Raw genomic sequence first — 13778 nt, forward strand, 5'->3', positions numbered from 1 at the left:
GAAAATTTCAGAGCTGCCCACAGCATAAACATTATATTATAGAAAACTTGTAAGCTCTTCATTAAAGATTTTTGAGACAGATCAGGTGCACATATTTCTTCATGACTCTATCTTCGCGTGTGCGCAATTACAATTTTTTGGCGCATTGAGATCAAAATATAGTGGACTCAATGTTCGGTGTTTTCTACCCATGACTCAATTAGTAAAATTACAATTAAACTTTAAGCAAAAAAATTGAAATTCTTCAAGAAGAATTTTGAAGGATTTAATCCATAATCAGCTTGTAGCCCAAAAAAAAAACATAACTATAGCATTTAAGCATATAATAGCATAAGCATAGCATATATTAAATACAGCAATGGTTAGTTTACGTATTTAATATATGATATGTTTTACCCCCACCCCCCTGATATGCAAATATATAGCCCAAATTTGTTTCTAAACTATTACAGATTCGCGATTTCAAATAGACATTTAATTTGATTCAAAGTGTATTTGCTATTTGTAATGTCTCAAAAGCTGCTATGCTGAGCTTACCAAAGTTTTATTTAAAAAAAAAAAAAACTACAAGAAATCAGCAGTTGTTACAGCACACTTGTTCAATTGCTTCAAAACGGATTTGAAATTCAGATAGTACAGACATCAGCACAGTACCTGCATTGTGCAGAGGGAGATGATTATAAGAGAGCTATCAGAAGAGGATTGAGTCAAAGGAGATTTAGAAATTTGGAGGATTTAATCCATAATCAGCTTGTAGCCCAGATAAAACATAACCACTTTGATAATAAAATTTATAGTAAGTCGGATAAAAATAATTGTAAATTGTTATTCTTTTTTCTATCAGATCCTGTAAGTACTAATATAAGACTATTTAGGATTGGGAAAATTGGTAGCCCAATTTGTAAAGCTTGTAATTTGTAGAGTGAGACTCTACATCACTTTCTAATTGAGTGTCTCTTTTTGCGAGAGACTTAGAAGGAATATGAGAAATTTATGTCAAAGAGAAAAGCTTGGCAGTCTCAATGTTAGTCTTGTTAAGCTCAAACTCAATGTCAAACTTGTCAAACTCAATGTTAAGCTTGGGATAGGGATAAATGATGATGTTATAAGAATGGAAATGATCATGCTGTTCTTGAATTCTATTCAAGAATTCTATGATAGACTGGATGATTTTAGCTAGAATATTACATTAGTTTAAAATAAAATAAAAAGGGAAAAACAGAAATTATGAAGTTTGTTTCAGATTACTCCATCAAGAAATAGAAGCTGGATCTAGAGGAGACGTTAATAATCAACAACAACAACAACAATTCAAAGTGTACATGTCATATATATTTTGTTTGAATGCCAATTCTGTTGAATATATATTCAAGTTGAATGACATATATATCTGATTGAATGCCAAGTAGCAACTGAAGCTATTGCTGTGACGCAAAGGGAAAATTCCCTTTTTGCGTGCTGTGATGTTTCTCATTTCTGAACTAAATTTTCTATACTTTGGAACTTCATGTAGAATTCAATGTGTGGAGATGCCAAAAATCTTGACCCTCTACTGTCTTAAAGTATTTTTAAACTTTAAAGCTATTTTTACAGTAAGAGTGGGCTTTTCTTATTTCTAATTGTAGACTAGGCTATTAAGATAGTATTGAGACAATAATTGGAACAAAGGTATTTAGACGTCTTTTCCACTAAAAATTGAATTCTCAATTTTTCCTCATTTTTAAACATACATGAGGCTTTGTAAGCGTATATTATTGATGCTGACACAGATCTCTCACTTCAGTCTTTTTTCAAACCTCAAATGGCACTTGTGACGAGGCCGGAAGAGCCAAGACCTCATATGGTATGAGCTCTAGCAAAATTTGTTTTGCAAATTTTTTTGCTAATTTTATTTTCTTAATTTAATATGTAATTAAAACATACATGCACCGTTTTAATTACGCAACATGGGATGTTAGCTTCCATTTGACTATTAGAGAATATATCCAATTATGGTGAAAGGCTGAAGATCCAATAAGCAAAATATAATCGGAAAAATAAATTTTACGTATTGAGTCTGCAGTTATATTCTTAATGAATTTCAAACTTCATGTTTTCTATACTTTCTTTTTATTGGGGGAAACATTTTGTTGTTTATAGAGAAATGAAAATAATTCACAAGTTTAAGGGAAGATTTTTTTTGGGGGGGAGGAGTTATACTTTAAGCGAAAGAAAGATTTTGAAAAATTTTCTGAAGTTGGAAAAATTGCTAAGATTAGGGCTGAACCTTAGAGCTCTTTTCTTGACGGTTGCAGAATGGGAGTAAGTAAAGTTGAAGAGGTTGCGCTGGGTAACAAGAAGATAGATCAAGTGAATAGCTTCACTTACCTTGGTAGTATTATTAGTAAAGACGGTAGGTATAAGGAAGATGTTAAAGTAGAATAGCCAAGGCCTTCGTCTTTTTCAAATTTCAAAAAAGTTTGAAAGATTCGGAAGATAAATCTGCAAACTAAGATTAGAATATTAGAAGGCACAATGATGACAATGGGCAAGTAGGGTTCTAAAGTCTGGGTGCTCATAAAAACGGAGAAGGATTTGTTAGATGTTTTCCATTGAAATTATCTACGGATTAATCTGGGTACTTGTCTGACTGACCGTATTTTAAGTAGTGAGGCATACGAAAAATTTGGTTCAATCTCGCTTTCACGGGCTGTAATGAAAGAAAGATTGAGTTGGCTAGGAAACGTTCTCCAGATGAGGGACAACAAATTTCAAAATATCGCTCTTGTAAGGACACACAAAAAGCAGGTCCTACCAAATTTGGTGGGAGGATGCCGTAAGGAAAGATGTAGGGTAAGTTTGAACTTGTTGGGAGGGGGTAAAGAGAGCGTCTTTGCATAGATTGAGTTGGAGGAAGATTGGCTTGTTATTTACGTTGAATTATGATTATTGAAACTAAGTACTTTTACTTGTTGGACTTCTTTTTTGTATTTAAATATTCTTCTTTTAAATATTTACATTATTATTCTCTGTCTTTATTATTATGTTTATTTCTAATAGTTAGTTGTACTGTATTATGCTTATTATTATTGTTATTATTATTTAATATCATTATGATTTTTATACTTTATATGAGTATTATTTATTAATCTTTATTATTATTAATTATTAATAACCTTCATAATTAATTTTTTTCTTTTTGTTTTCTTTAAAGGTCCATTTGCTTTTGCACTTGCAGACGTAATTGGTTTTTCGAGGACAGTGATATTTGGCAGTATTCTTGGATTTCTATCATTTTTTGGGGCTTCACAGGCAGACAATTTTTATGTATTCATTTTCGCCTATAGTGTTATGGGAGGTGAGTAAGCAGTTTGGTAATTTCTAGCATGTTTCTAATTTCTGAATTGAATCTAAAAATAAACCTTTCATATATAAGAAAGATGAAATGTTATTAAATTTTAGAAGGTGACAATAACAAATTAAAGAATACTCTTTTTAACCTATGGTACTTATGTAAGATAAGTTAGCAGTTTGGTAATTTCTAGCATTTTTAAAGAAAATATTAATTTAAAATAAAAAAAGATTTTATTTATAAGACAGAAAAATGTATTCTTAATATTTTTAAAAGGGGAAAAAACAGAATTGTTTGCTTAATTTTTCTTCGTAAGAAAGATGGTTTAGGTAAAAGAAAATTGAGGCCATTTGACATCTTAAAAATTATTTTGCGAGCCTCAGTGTCGAATGACCGTTGGTAAGTAAACGGCTTTATGTGCCTTCAAGGTTTTCAGTCAAGGTGGGTAAGCTACAGGAAATTCCTAAAACTGTTAAATCAATCTAAAGATACCTCCTTTTTGCGGATTCTTGACTTTTTCCAAACAGGTGTGGTAGAATATTCTTAGGGACTACCCTTTCATGAACTTGGAGAGGAAGATTTTACTCATATCAATTGATAAACCAAAATTCATACTTTATAATAGCTTCGAACTAGCAACTAAAAACAAAGAAATCAAGCAGAGTGCTAGGAAAAAGAAGCAAAAAAGGTTCAATCTGCACAAATATGACACAACCATTAGCGGCAAAACAATTGGATTAGCGGGTGGGAACAGCCCCGCGAAATAAAAAGGATGATCAGCTAAAACCGAATTTAATCTTTTGAACGACACAGAAATAATGGTGTGATTACGGCAAGATCGAGGCAAATAATATAGGTATTTCAGGCACCGAAAATGCATTACTTGAATTGATTTTAATTGCTTTTTTTCGAATAGAGGATACATACGAAACATAAATAAAACGGAACAACCACAGAAAGTACTGTAAGGACGGGAAAGGGCTCGACGTGAGTAACGACCACGATTAGTGACGATTTTTCCCATAGCCTGTTTGAATATTTTGTTTCATGTCGACAAGAGCCTTTTCGTGGAGCCTAGACAGCCTACTGAAAATATGGATTCCAAGGCACATAATGCACCAGAACATTGGATTGAAGAAGATCCACATGGCAGTGCCAAAACTGTAGATGGGGATTTTACATTAAATGCTAGGTAACCACATTTATCAACATTCAGACTTAATCCCATATTAGAAAAAGATGAGAAAGAAGATCAACCGAGAGGACCGAGGCCCAATTTCGTTCTACCAATCAAGAAGAGATGGTCTGTATAACCAGCATTGAAGATATTAGTGTAGCCTAGAAAACAGGTAGATTCGATATTAGTCAACGTATGATTAATGCACATCTTGATTAAATATGGGGATAAAACTTCACATTGGCGAACGCCTTACCTAAAAGGGACATTTTAAAACTCACATAATGATGTAAATTTACATCATGATGAAAATTATATAATGCAAAACTTACATAATGGTTTAAGGTTCATTAGGTGGACAAAAACTGGTGAAATTAAATGGCTTTTCTAAGATTGGAGTTAAAAGTTCTTTTTGAAAGTATGTGTCGGCAATTTGGTTTTCTGTTGTGTATTCGGATCTCTTATCCAAGCTCTACAAGTTGTGGCATCCAATCAATTCTAATTAGTTTGGCAAAACAGACAAAAAGTGATTCTTTAAGATACCGCATCGTCTTAGCCTCCTTTTGTATATTGTATATTTTGCTATTTCTTTTTTAATTCTCTAATTTTTCCTTTTTTTAATTCTCAGAGTTTTACCCCTCTGTTTGTAAATTTTTGCATTCAGAAAAACAATAGGTGCAATCAAACTGCAAAATTTTCTAACGGCTATCCAGATTTTAACGGCCAGAGCTGCACAAATTGACCGTGATAAAGTTGTTTTCCCAGATCCGATCATCTAGGGGGCTGAAGGGAGAGGAAAAATTTGAAAAATTGAGGTATTTTTAACTTACGAGTGGGTGATCGGATCTTAATGAAGTTTGATATTTTTTGAAAGACCTCCTGAATCATAGCACTTATTTTAAATCCCGACCGGAATTAAGCTTCTGATTTTCCTTTTAAACTAATCTATGGATTCTTAGAACTTTGCCAGAGCTCATGCCATATGAGCTCTTGGCTCTTCCGACCTCGTCACGAGTATTATATGAGCTCTTAGCTTTTGTTCATTTTTATTATTCTTCTTAAACGAGTTGGGATTTTTTAATAATAAGGAAAAATACTTCCCTCTTTCGTATTCTCTTAAATCGATTGCAAAGAAGAGAGGGCAAAAAATATCACCAAATTGACGCTCTGGTAGAAGGGGGAGGGGGTTACACCTCCCCCGTGATCAGCTCAAAGGACCCCCCAGGAAAAACTTTAGCCTTTATAATTAGAAATATCGTTAACTCCCAACCAGCCAATCACCGTGATGGTATACAGCCGTTAGCGTATGCGAGCCGAATATGCAACAGAAGCTTCAGTATGTTTCTGATGCTCACAGGAAATGTATTATTATACATATCGCCAATTCTGTCGGTCTATCGGTCTGTCGGTCCCGGTTTTGCTACTTTAAGCACTTCCAGGTAAGCTAGGACGATGAAATTTGGCAGGCGTATCAGGGACGGGGCTGGCTTAAATTAGAAATAGTTGTTTTCCCAATTTGACCATCTCGGGGGGGGGGGGAGTGAGGGGCCGGTTAATTCGGAAAAATGAAGTATTTTTAACTTATGAGTGGGTGATGGTATCTTAATGAAATTTGATGTTTGGAATGATATTGTGTCTCAAGAGCTCTTATTTTAAATCCCGACCGGATCTGATGACATTGGGGGGAGTTGGAGGGGGAGGGGAAACCTAAAATCTTGGAAAACACTTAGAGTGGAGGGATCGGGATGAAACTTGATGGGAAAAATAAGCACAAGTCCCAGATACATGATTGGCATAATCGGAACAGATCCAATCTCTTTGGGGTAGTTGGGGGGGGGGGGGGGTAATTCTGAAAAATTAGAAAAAATGAGGTATTTTTAACTTACAAACGGGTGATCGGATATCAATGAAATTTGATATTTAGAAGGATATCGTGTCTTAGAGCTCATATTTTAAATCCCGACCGGATCTGGTGACACTGGGGGGGGGGGAGGTGGGAGGGGAAACCTAAAACTTGGAAAACACTTAGAGTGGAGGGATCGGGATGAAACTTGGTGGGAAAAATAAACACAAGTGTTAGATACATGATTAACATAAACGGAACGGATCCGCTCTCTTTGGTATAGTTGGGGGGGGGTATTTCTGAAAAATTAGAAAAAATGAGGTATTTTTAACTTACGAACAGGTGATCGATCTCAATGAAATTTGATATTTAGAAGGATATCGTGGCTCAGAGCTCTTATTTTAAACCGGACCAGATCTGGTGACATGGGGGGGAGTTGGGAGGGGGAAACCTAAAACTTGAAAAACACTTAGAGTGGAGGGATCGGGATGAAACTTGGTGAAAAAATAATCACGAGTCCTAGATACATGATTGACATAACCGGAACGGATCCGCTCTCTTTGGGGTAGTTGGGGGAGGGGTTCATTCTGAAAAATTAGAAAAAATGAGGTATTTTTAACTTACGAACGGGTTATCGGATCCCAATGAAATTTAATATCTAGAAAGATATCATGTCTCAAAGCTCTTATTGTAAATCCTGACTGGATGTGGTGACGTCGGGGGAAGCTTGGGGTGGGGGAACCTAAAATCATGGAAAACGCTTAGATTGGAGGGATCGGGATGAAACTTGGTGGGAAAAATAAGCAGAAGTCTTACATACGTGATTTACATAATTTGAACGGATCCGATCTATTGGGGGGGGGGGGGTTAATTCTGAAAAATAAGAAAAAATGACGTATTTTTAACTTACGAAGGAGTGATTGGATCTTCATGAAACTTCATATTTAGAAGGACCTCGTAACTCAGATCTCTTATTTTAAATCTCAACCGGATCAAGGGTAAGGGGGGGGAGTCGGGGGGAGGACCGGAAATCTTAGAAAATACTTAATGCGGTGAGATCAGGATGAAACTGGATGGGAAGAATAAAAACCTGTCTAAGATACGTGACTGACATAACTGGACCGGATCTGCTCTCTTTGGTGGAATTGGAGGGGGGGGGGGTAATTTTGAAAATTGAGGTATTTGTAACTTACGAAAGGGTGACCAGATCTTAATGAAATTTGATATTTTGAAGGATCTTGTGCTTTAAAGTTCTTATTTTAAATTCCGACCAGATCCTGTGACGTTGGGTGGAGTTGGAGAGGGAAACCGGAATTCTTGGAAAACGTGAAAATTGGGGTATTTTATCTTACGAATAGATGATCGGATCTTAATGAAATTTGATTTTTAGAAAGAATTCATGTCTCAGAGCTCTTATTTCAAATCCCGACCAGATCGTTTTACATTGGGGGAGTTGGAGGGGGAAATCTTGGAAAAACACTTGGAGTGTAGAAATCGGGATGAAGCTTGGTGGATAGAATAAACGAGAATGGTGGATAGAATGGTTGAAAGGTTAATTTTTTCCCTTTGATTGCCGTTCTTACTGTCTCCCATTTATACACACATGCACGGAAAGGTGTAGCATAAATGGGAGACAGTAACAACGGCAATCAAAGGGATAAAATTAATCTTGACTGGGCTGCCCACTTAATTGAACAATCTGTCTTGGCTTTTTTCTACAATTGGCCATGACTTTGACTTTTCCCACAACTATTCCCTTTTTTTTAAATTCAAAAATTGATTTTTGAATTTAAAAACCGGGATATAAATGACGACCGGGAACCTCAAAGAGAAATTACAGACTGGGACACCCGGACACAAATCACGACCGGGACACTGGGAATATAAATGACGACCGGGACTCTGGGACACAACTACAACGGGGATGCCGGGGGCACAGGTGGGATATATAAATGACGACCGGGAGACAGGGATTGTTCGAATAGAAATTACAGACCGGGACACCGGGACACAAATGACGACCGGGACACCGGGACACAGGGAATATAAATGACGACCGGGACACTTAAAGAGAAATTACAAACTGGGACACAGGGACACAAATGACGACTGGGACATAGGGAATATAAATGACGACCGGGACACAGGGACACATCATTAGAATAATGAGGTATAGATCTGAATACGGATTGTTTTTCCTATGGACAATTATATGTTGCATATTCAAGAGTCAGTAAACCTGACAATCTATTTATATGCATAGACAATGGGACAGCGAAGAATGTTATATATTCGTATGTTTCACGTAGTTAAAAATATATATATATATATATATATATATATATATATATATATATATATCTATTCACAGGTGGGACACAGGGACACAACTACAATGGCGCGTAACAAATATGGCGCGTAACGACTTACGCGCGCGGGGGGGCTTGGGGGGGCGCGAAGCGCCCCACCAACTACGTATTGGGGTGGCGCAAAGCGCCACCCCAACAGCTAGTTTATTATAAAGGTTTTTTTGAAGGAGGTAAGGGAACTTAGAATTTTTTGCTTGGGTAAAGTGGTCAAAATGTCTTTTTCATCCGGTCCTTAGTGCTGGCAACGATTATCTTATAAAAATATTGACTGTAAACAGTCTCTTCCAATTTTGCTACAATTACCTTGTAATCAGCTTGCTAGATTTCTCTTTCTGTTGTAGGGGTCCAAGATGTGGGTAACAGGATATGAAAAAATAATCGTATGATTTTTTTAATTTGAATTTGATGATATTAAAAAATATATATATATATTTGTACAGTAACTTTAGCTAGTTCAATAACATTGTCTCAAAATATAAAATTTTCTCAGGGAAGAGATAAGAATATATTGAATTTTTTTGAAGATGAATGATTTCAAAATTCTTATGTAATTATTATATATTTTTGGAAACAAAGAAATTTAAATTAACAAAAAAGACACTTTTTTAAAGGCTTCCTTATATTTTGATCGTTCACTCTACATCCGTTATAAGTAAATAAACTGGAATCTCTAAACTTTTTGGAATCTCTGTTTTTGACTGTGAATCTCTTTCCAGGAATTGGACTTGGCTTGATTTCTTCGCTTGCCCAGCTCCTACCTCATTTTTATTTCGAGGAAAAACTCGCCCGCGCCATTGGCATTAGCAATTGTGGCCGATATTTTGGAATTTTGTTGTTTGCGCCTTTCGCAACTTGGCTCGATGATTCTTATGGCTGGCGTATAGCTCATTTGATTTTCAGCTTCGTGGTGCTCTTTTGTTGTGTAAGTATAGAAGCAATAGTGCTGAACTAATCCTTAAAACACTATATCGAGACTACTGCCGTAATAAAGACGACCAGCTTTGCCTTGAAATTGCCTGTCGGTTTTTGTATGGCCTGACACAATCTGTTGCTTTGTGATAAAAGCTATTATGTGAATTTGGCGTCCACAAGTATTTGTTGAGTATTAAGTTGAATGTCGAGTGATTTGTTGAGCGTGAGCGAAGACCAAATTTGCTTAATATAAGATTTGCAGTAATCTACAACATACAGAATTTGCTGCAGAACTGCAGAATTTGCATACAGAAGTTGCGACGGGGTCACCCATATAGGTTAAAAAAGACAATATCCGCGGGGGGTTTCTAAAAAGAAAATTGGCTATTCGTAAACACACAAATATTAACACCAAATACAAATAGATAAATTTTGTTAACGTTAATTTTCAGGCATACTTTGGAGAATCCAAATTTCTTTCGGGGAGATTTGGAGAGGCACCGTATATAAAAAAATGCTTCCTTATATTTTGAAAGCGGAGATAAAAAGCTGCAATAAAAACTGTCAATGGCGATTGTAGATTTTAATTTGTATCACAACCATGTTAAAGTGCCAAAGATTTTTCTATTTAATATACTTCTATTTTACCTCTCTTCTTTACTTTACTTAATTTTCTATTTATTCGCCTTTTATTTTACTTTTTTCTATTTACTCGTCGTTTAGCATGCTATATTTGCAATTTTTTTTTTTAGTTATTCGGAACTGCGATGCCACCTTTAAACCTTTGTCAGAAGTCGAAGAAACAAACTGATTGCGAGAGGAAGAGGGAACAAGAAGTTTACTCTTTGGCTAGTTCTAGTTCAGCTTGTTCTGCTCACCAGCAATCAGGTGGGATTATATATGCATATATATATATATATATATATATATATATATATATATATATATATATATATATATATATATATATATATATATATATATATATATATATATATATATCAGTGCTGTCACTTACTTGAAGTACTTTTACTTGAAGTACTACTTAAGTAAAAATTTCCATTACTTGTGCTTGTACTTAAGTAAAAACTCTAGGGTGTACTTATTACTTGATACTTAAGTAAGATTACGAAATACTTATTACTTAAGATAATTGTAATGTACTTGGTTTTTCAAATACTTTACCTTTGACACGAAAATTTTGTGTGTGTGTTTTTGGCAATGTACAAGAAAACATCACCTTTAGATTTAGAGCACACTCAGATACAGCTTTTGTGTGTCTGTGCGTCGGCAATGTACAAGAAACATCATCCTTAGATTTAGAGTAAACTCAGATATAGCTCAATGCCCTATTTTTGGATATGAAATAAGGTATTTGTTTTTGATGAAAAAAAATTATAGTATGATTAACACTTGGTTTAATTTTTGTTTAAAAGTTATATAACAAAGAAAATTGAAATTATTTCACAGTTCACTGGTCAACAGTGAGCTACAATCCCTTGTTTTGTGCTAAATTTTGCATACTGTAGTCCACTTGGGCTTATATTTCTGACATTAGTGTTTAAGTTTTGTCATCTCGTCAACTGAACCAGATTTCTACCATTTCATCATCTTCAGGACCATATTATTGGTAAAACTACTGAAGCTATGAATCTTTGCCCATCTAAATGTTGTCTGCAATAAACAAGTCTAGGCAATTCTAGCTGGATCCAATAAAGTGGTATTTTGTCAAATTCGTTCTAGCAAATTCAGGTACTCAGACGAATCTGACTTCAGATTTGTCACTCCATTCATAAGCTATAGGCCCTACTAAATTAAAGGAAAACTATCTAAGGAAAATATCTTAAGTATCTTTGGTCTAGTTTTCATTCGGATCCGTTACTCCATTTGCAAGTTATACTAAATTCAACTGAAAACTTATATTTTTCAGGAATTGAAACCCACCCCCCTTTGTTAAATTTGAGCTAGGGTCTTTATCTCAAAACTGGATATGTGTCATGGTCTTAGGCCTTTTTGGTTCAATTTTCATTCAGATCCATCACTCCAGTCGCAAGTTACTCTGAATTAAACGAAAAACTGTTTTTAGCAGGTAAAGCCCTCTCCCCCTGTTTTATTTGAGCTAGGGTCTTCATCTTTCAACTTGATGTGTCTCATGATCCTTGGCACCAAATCTGGCCATCAAAATTGTCATCCAAATCCAACCAGCGTTTCTCCCCCTATACGTGATTACATAGACGGACGGACAGACAGACAGACAAACGGACGGATGGATTTTGCAACGTCTTAGGTAGCCATGTTGGCTAATTGGATCCAAAAAAAGGAAAACAATGGCAAATCATCATCCAGGTATCATCACCTATTTGGATAGTGGAAAATATCCATCAAGATAGTTTTTGGAGATCTTTCTGTCTGTCCGCCCGTCTGTGCAATTGAGTATAGTGGGAGAACCGCCAGTCATATTTCTATTAAAATTGAACTATTTGGATTTAAAATTGAGATTAATTAGGGTGATGGGGCTTTAAGTGTTAAAAAAATTCAAGTTTTTTATTTATTTCACTATGACTTGCATATGGAGATGAATTTCGATGAAAATTGAATAAAGATGCCTAAGAGTATGGTATGCATTGAGTTCTGGGATGGAGACCAAAGCTTAATCAAAAGTTGAGTTTTTCATTTAATTCAGTGTAGATTGCGAGAGATTGATGGATGTCAGTGAAGCTTTTGGTTTAATTTAGTATAACTTGCAAATGGAGCAACATTTCCAAATGAAAGCTAGACCAAAGATGACTAGGATCAGGGCTCATATCGGATCAACAAGAAATATAATAATGATCCTATATAGAAATCATATAGGATCAGGGCTCGGATCAGGGAACTCTGATATCACAAGCCCTATCTAAAATACGGCGAGGGGGAGGGTTTCAAGTTTTAAGAAAGTCGAGTTTTCCTTCAGTTTAGTAGGGCCTGTAACTACTTCCACCCATGGCTTGCCCAAAGCCTGGAAATACTCTTTTCCAAAATAAGTCATACTGAAGCCAACCTTCAACCAAATTTTCCATTCCAAGAGAAAAATTATTTTTTATGGCACTTTGTATTTACCAAGTGACATACAGTGATCGCAAATTCTGTAGGTCTGTCGGTCTGTCAGTCCCAGTCTTGCTAGTTTAGGCGCTTATAAGCTAGGACGATGAAATTTGGCAGGCGTATTAGGGACCAGACCAGATTAAATTTGAAATAGTTGTTTCCCCGATTCGACCATCTGGGGGGGGGGGGAGTGGGAGGAAGGTTAATTTGGAAAAATTAGATCGGATCTTAATTAAATTTGATATTTAGGAGGATATCATGTCTCAGAGCTCTTACTTTAAATTGACATAAACAGAACGAATTTACTCCCTTTTGGGGAGTTGGGGGGAGGGTAAATTCTAAAAAATTAGAAAAAATGAGGTATTTTTAACTTACGAAGGAGTCATCGGATCTTGAATTTCATCGGATGAAATTTCATATTAGGCGGACCTCGTAACTCAGATCTCATGTTTTAAATCCCGACCGGATCCAGTGTCATTCGGGGGATTTGGGGGGGGGACTGGAAATCTTGGAAAACACTTAGAATGGAGTGATCAGGATGAAACTTGGTGGGAAGAATAAGCAGAAGTCCAAGATACTTTGATTAACATAAACGAAATGAATTTGCTCTCTTTGGGGGAGTTGGAGGGGGTGTTAATTCGGAAAAATTACAAAAATTGAGGTGTTTTTAACTTAAGAGCGGATGACCGTTCGTGAGGTATTTGGAATTTGATATTAAGAAGGAACTCATGTCTCAGATCTCTTGTTTTAAACCCCGACCAGTTCTGGTGACATTGGGTGAGAGTTGGAGGGGGAATCCGGAAATCTTGGAAAACGTTTAAAGTGGAGAGATCGGGATGAAACTTGGTGGGTAGAATGAGCAAATGTCGTAGATACGTGATTGACGAAACTGGACTGGATCCACTCTCTTTGGGGTAGTTGGGGGGGTCCAGTGCTTTGGGGAGTTCGGTACTTCTGGACGTGCTAGGACAATGAAAATTGGTAGGTGTGTCAGGGACCTGCACAAATTGACTTGATAAAGTTGATTTCCCCGATTCAACCATCTGGGGGGGGCTGAAGGGA

General features: G+C 36.0%; 1 protein-coding gene across 3 annotated transcripts in view; it reads left to right on the forward strand.

The window, feature by feature from the left end:
• The window catches only part of LOC136028695 (uncharacterized), a 105379-nt gene that overhangs the window by 68174 nt on the left and 23427 nt on the right, over positions 1-13778 (forward strand). For all 3 annotated transcript variants that reach the window (XM_065706524.1, XM_065706525.1, XM_065706526.1), the window contains exons 11-13: positions 3194-3337; positions 9437-9642; positions 10385-10520. In XM_065706524.1, the coding sequence (XP_065562596.1) occupies positions 3194-3337; positions 9437-9642; positions 10385-10520 (486 nt within the window). The remainder of the gene's footprint in view (positions 1-3193; positions 3338-9436; positions 9643-10384; positions 10521-13778) is intronic.

Source organism: Artemia franciscana, chromosome 7, assembly GCF_032884065.1.
Source record: "Artemia franciscana chromosome 7, ASM3288406v1, whole genome shotgun sequence".
NCBI classification, from domain to species: domain Eukaryota; kingdom Metazoa; phylum Arthropoda; class Branchiopoda; order Anostraca; family Artemiidae; genus Artemia; species Artemia franciscana.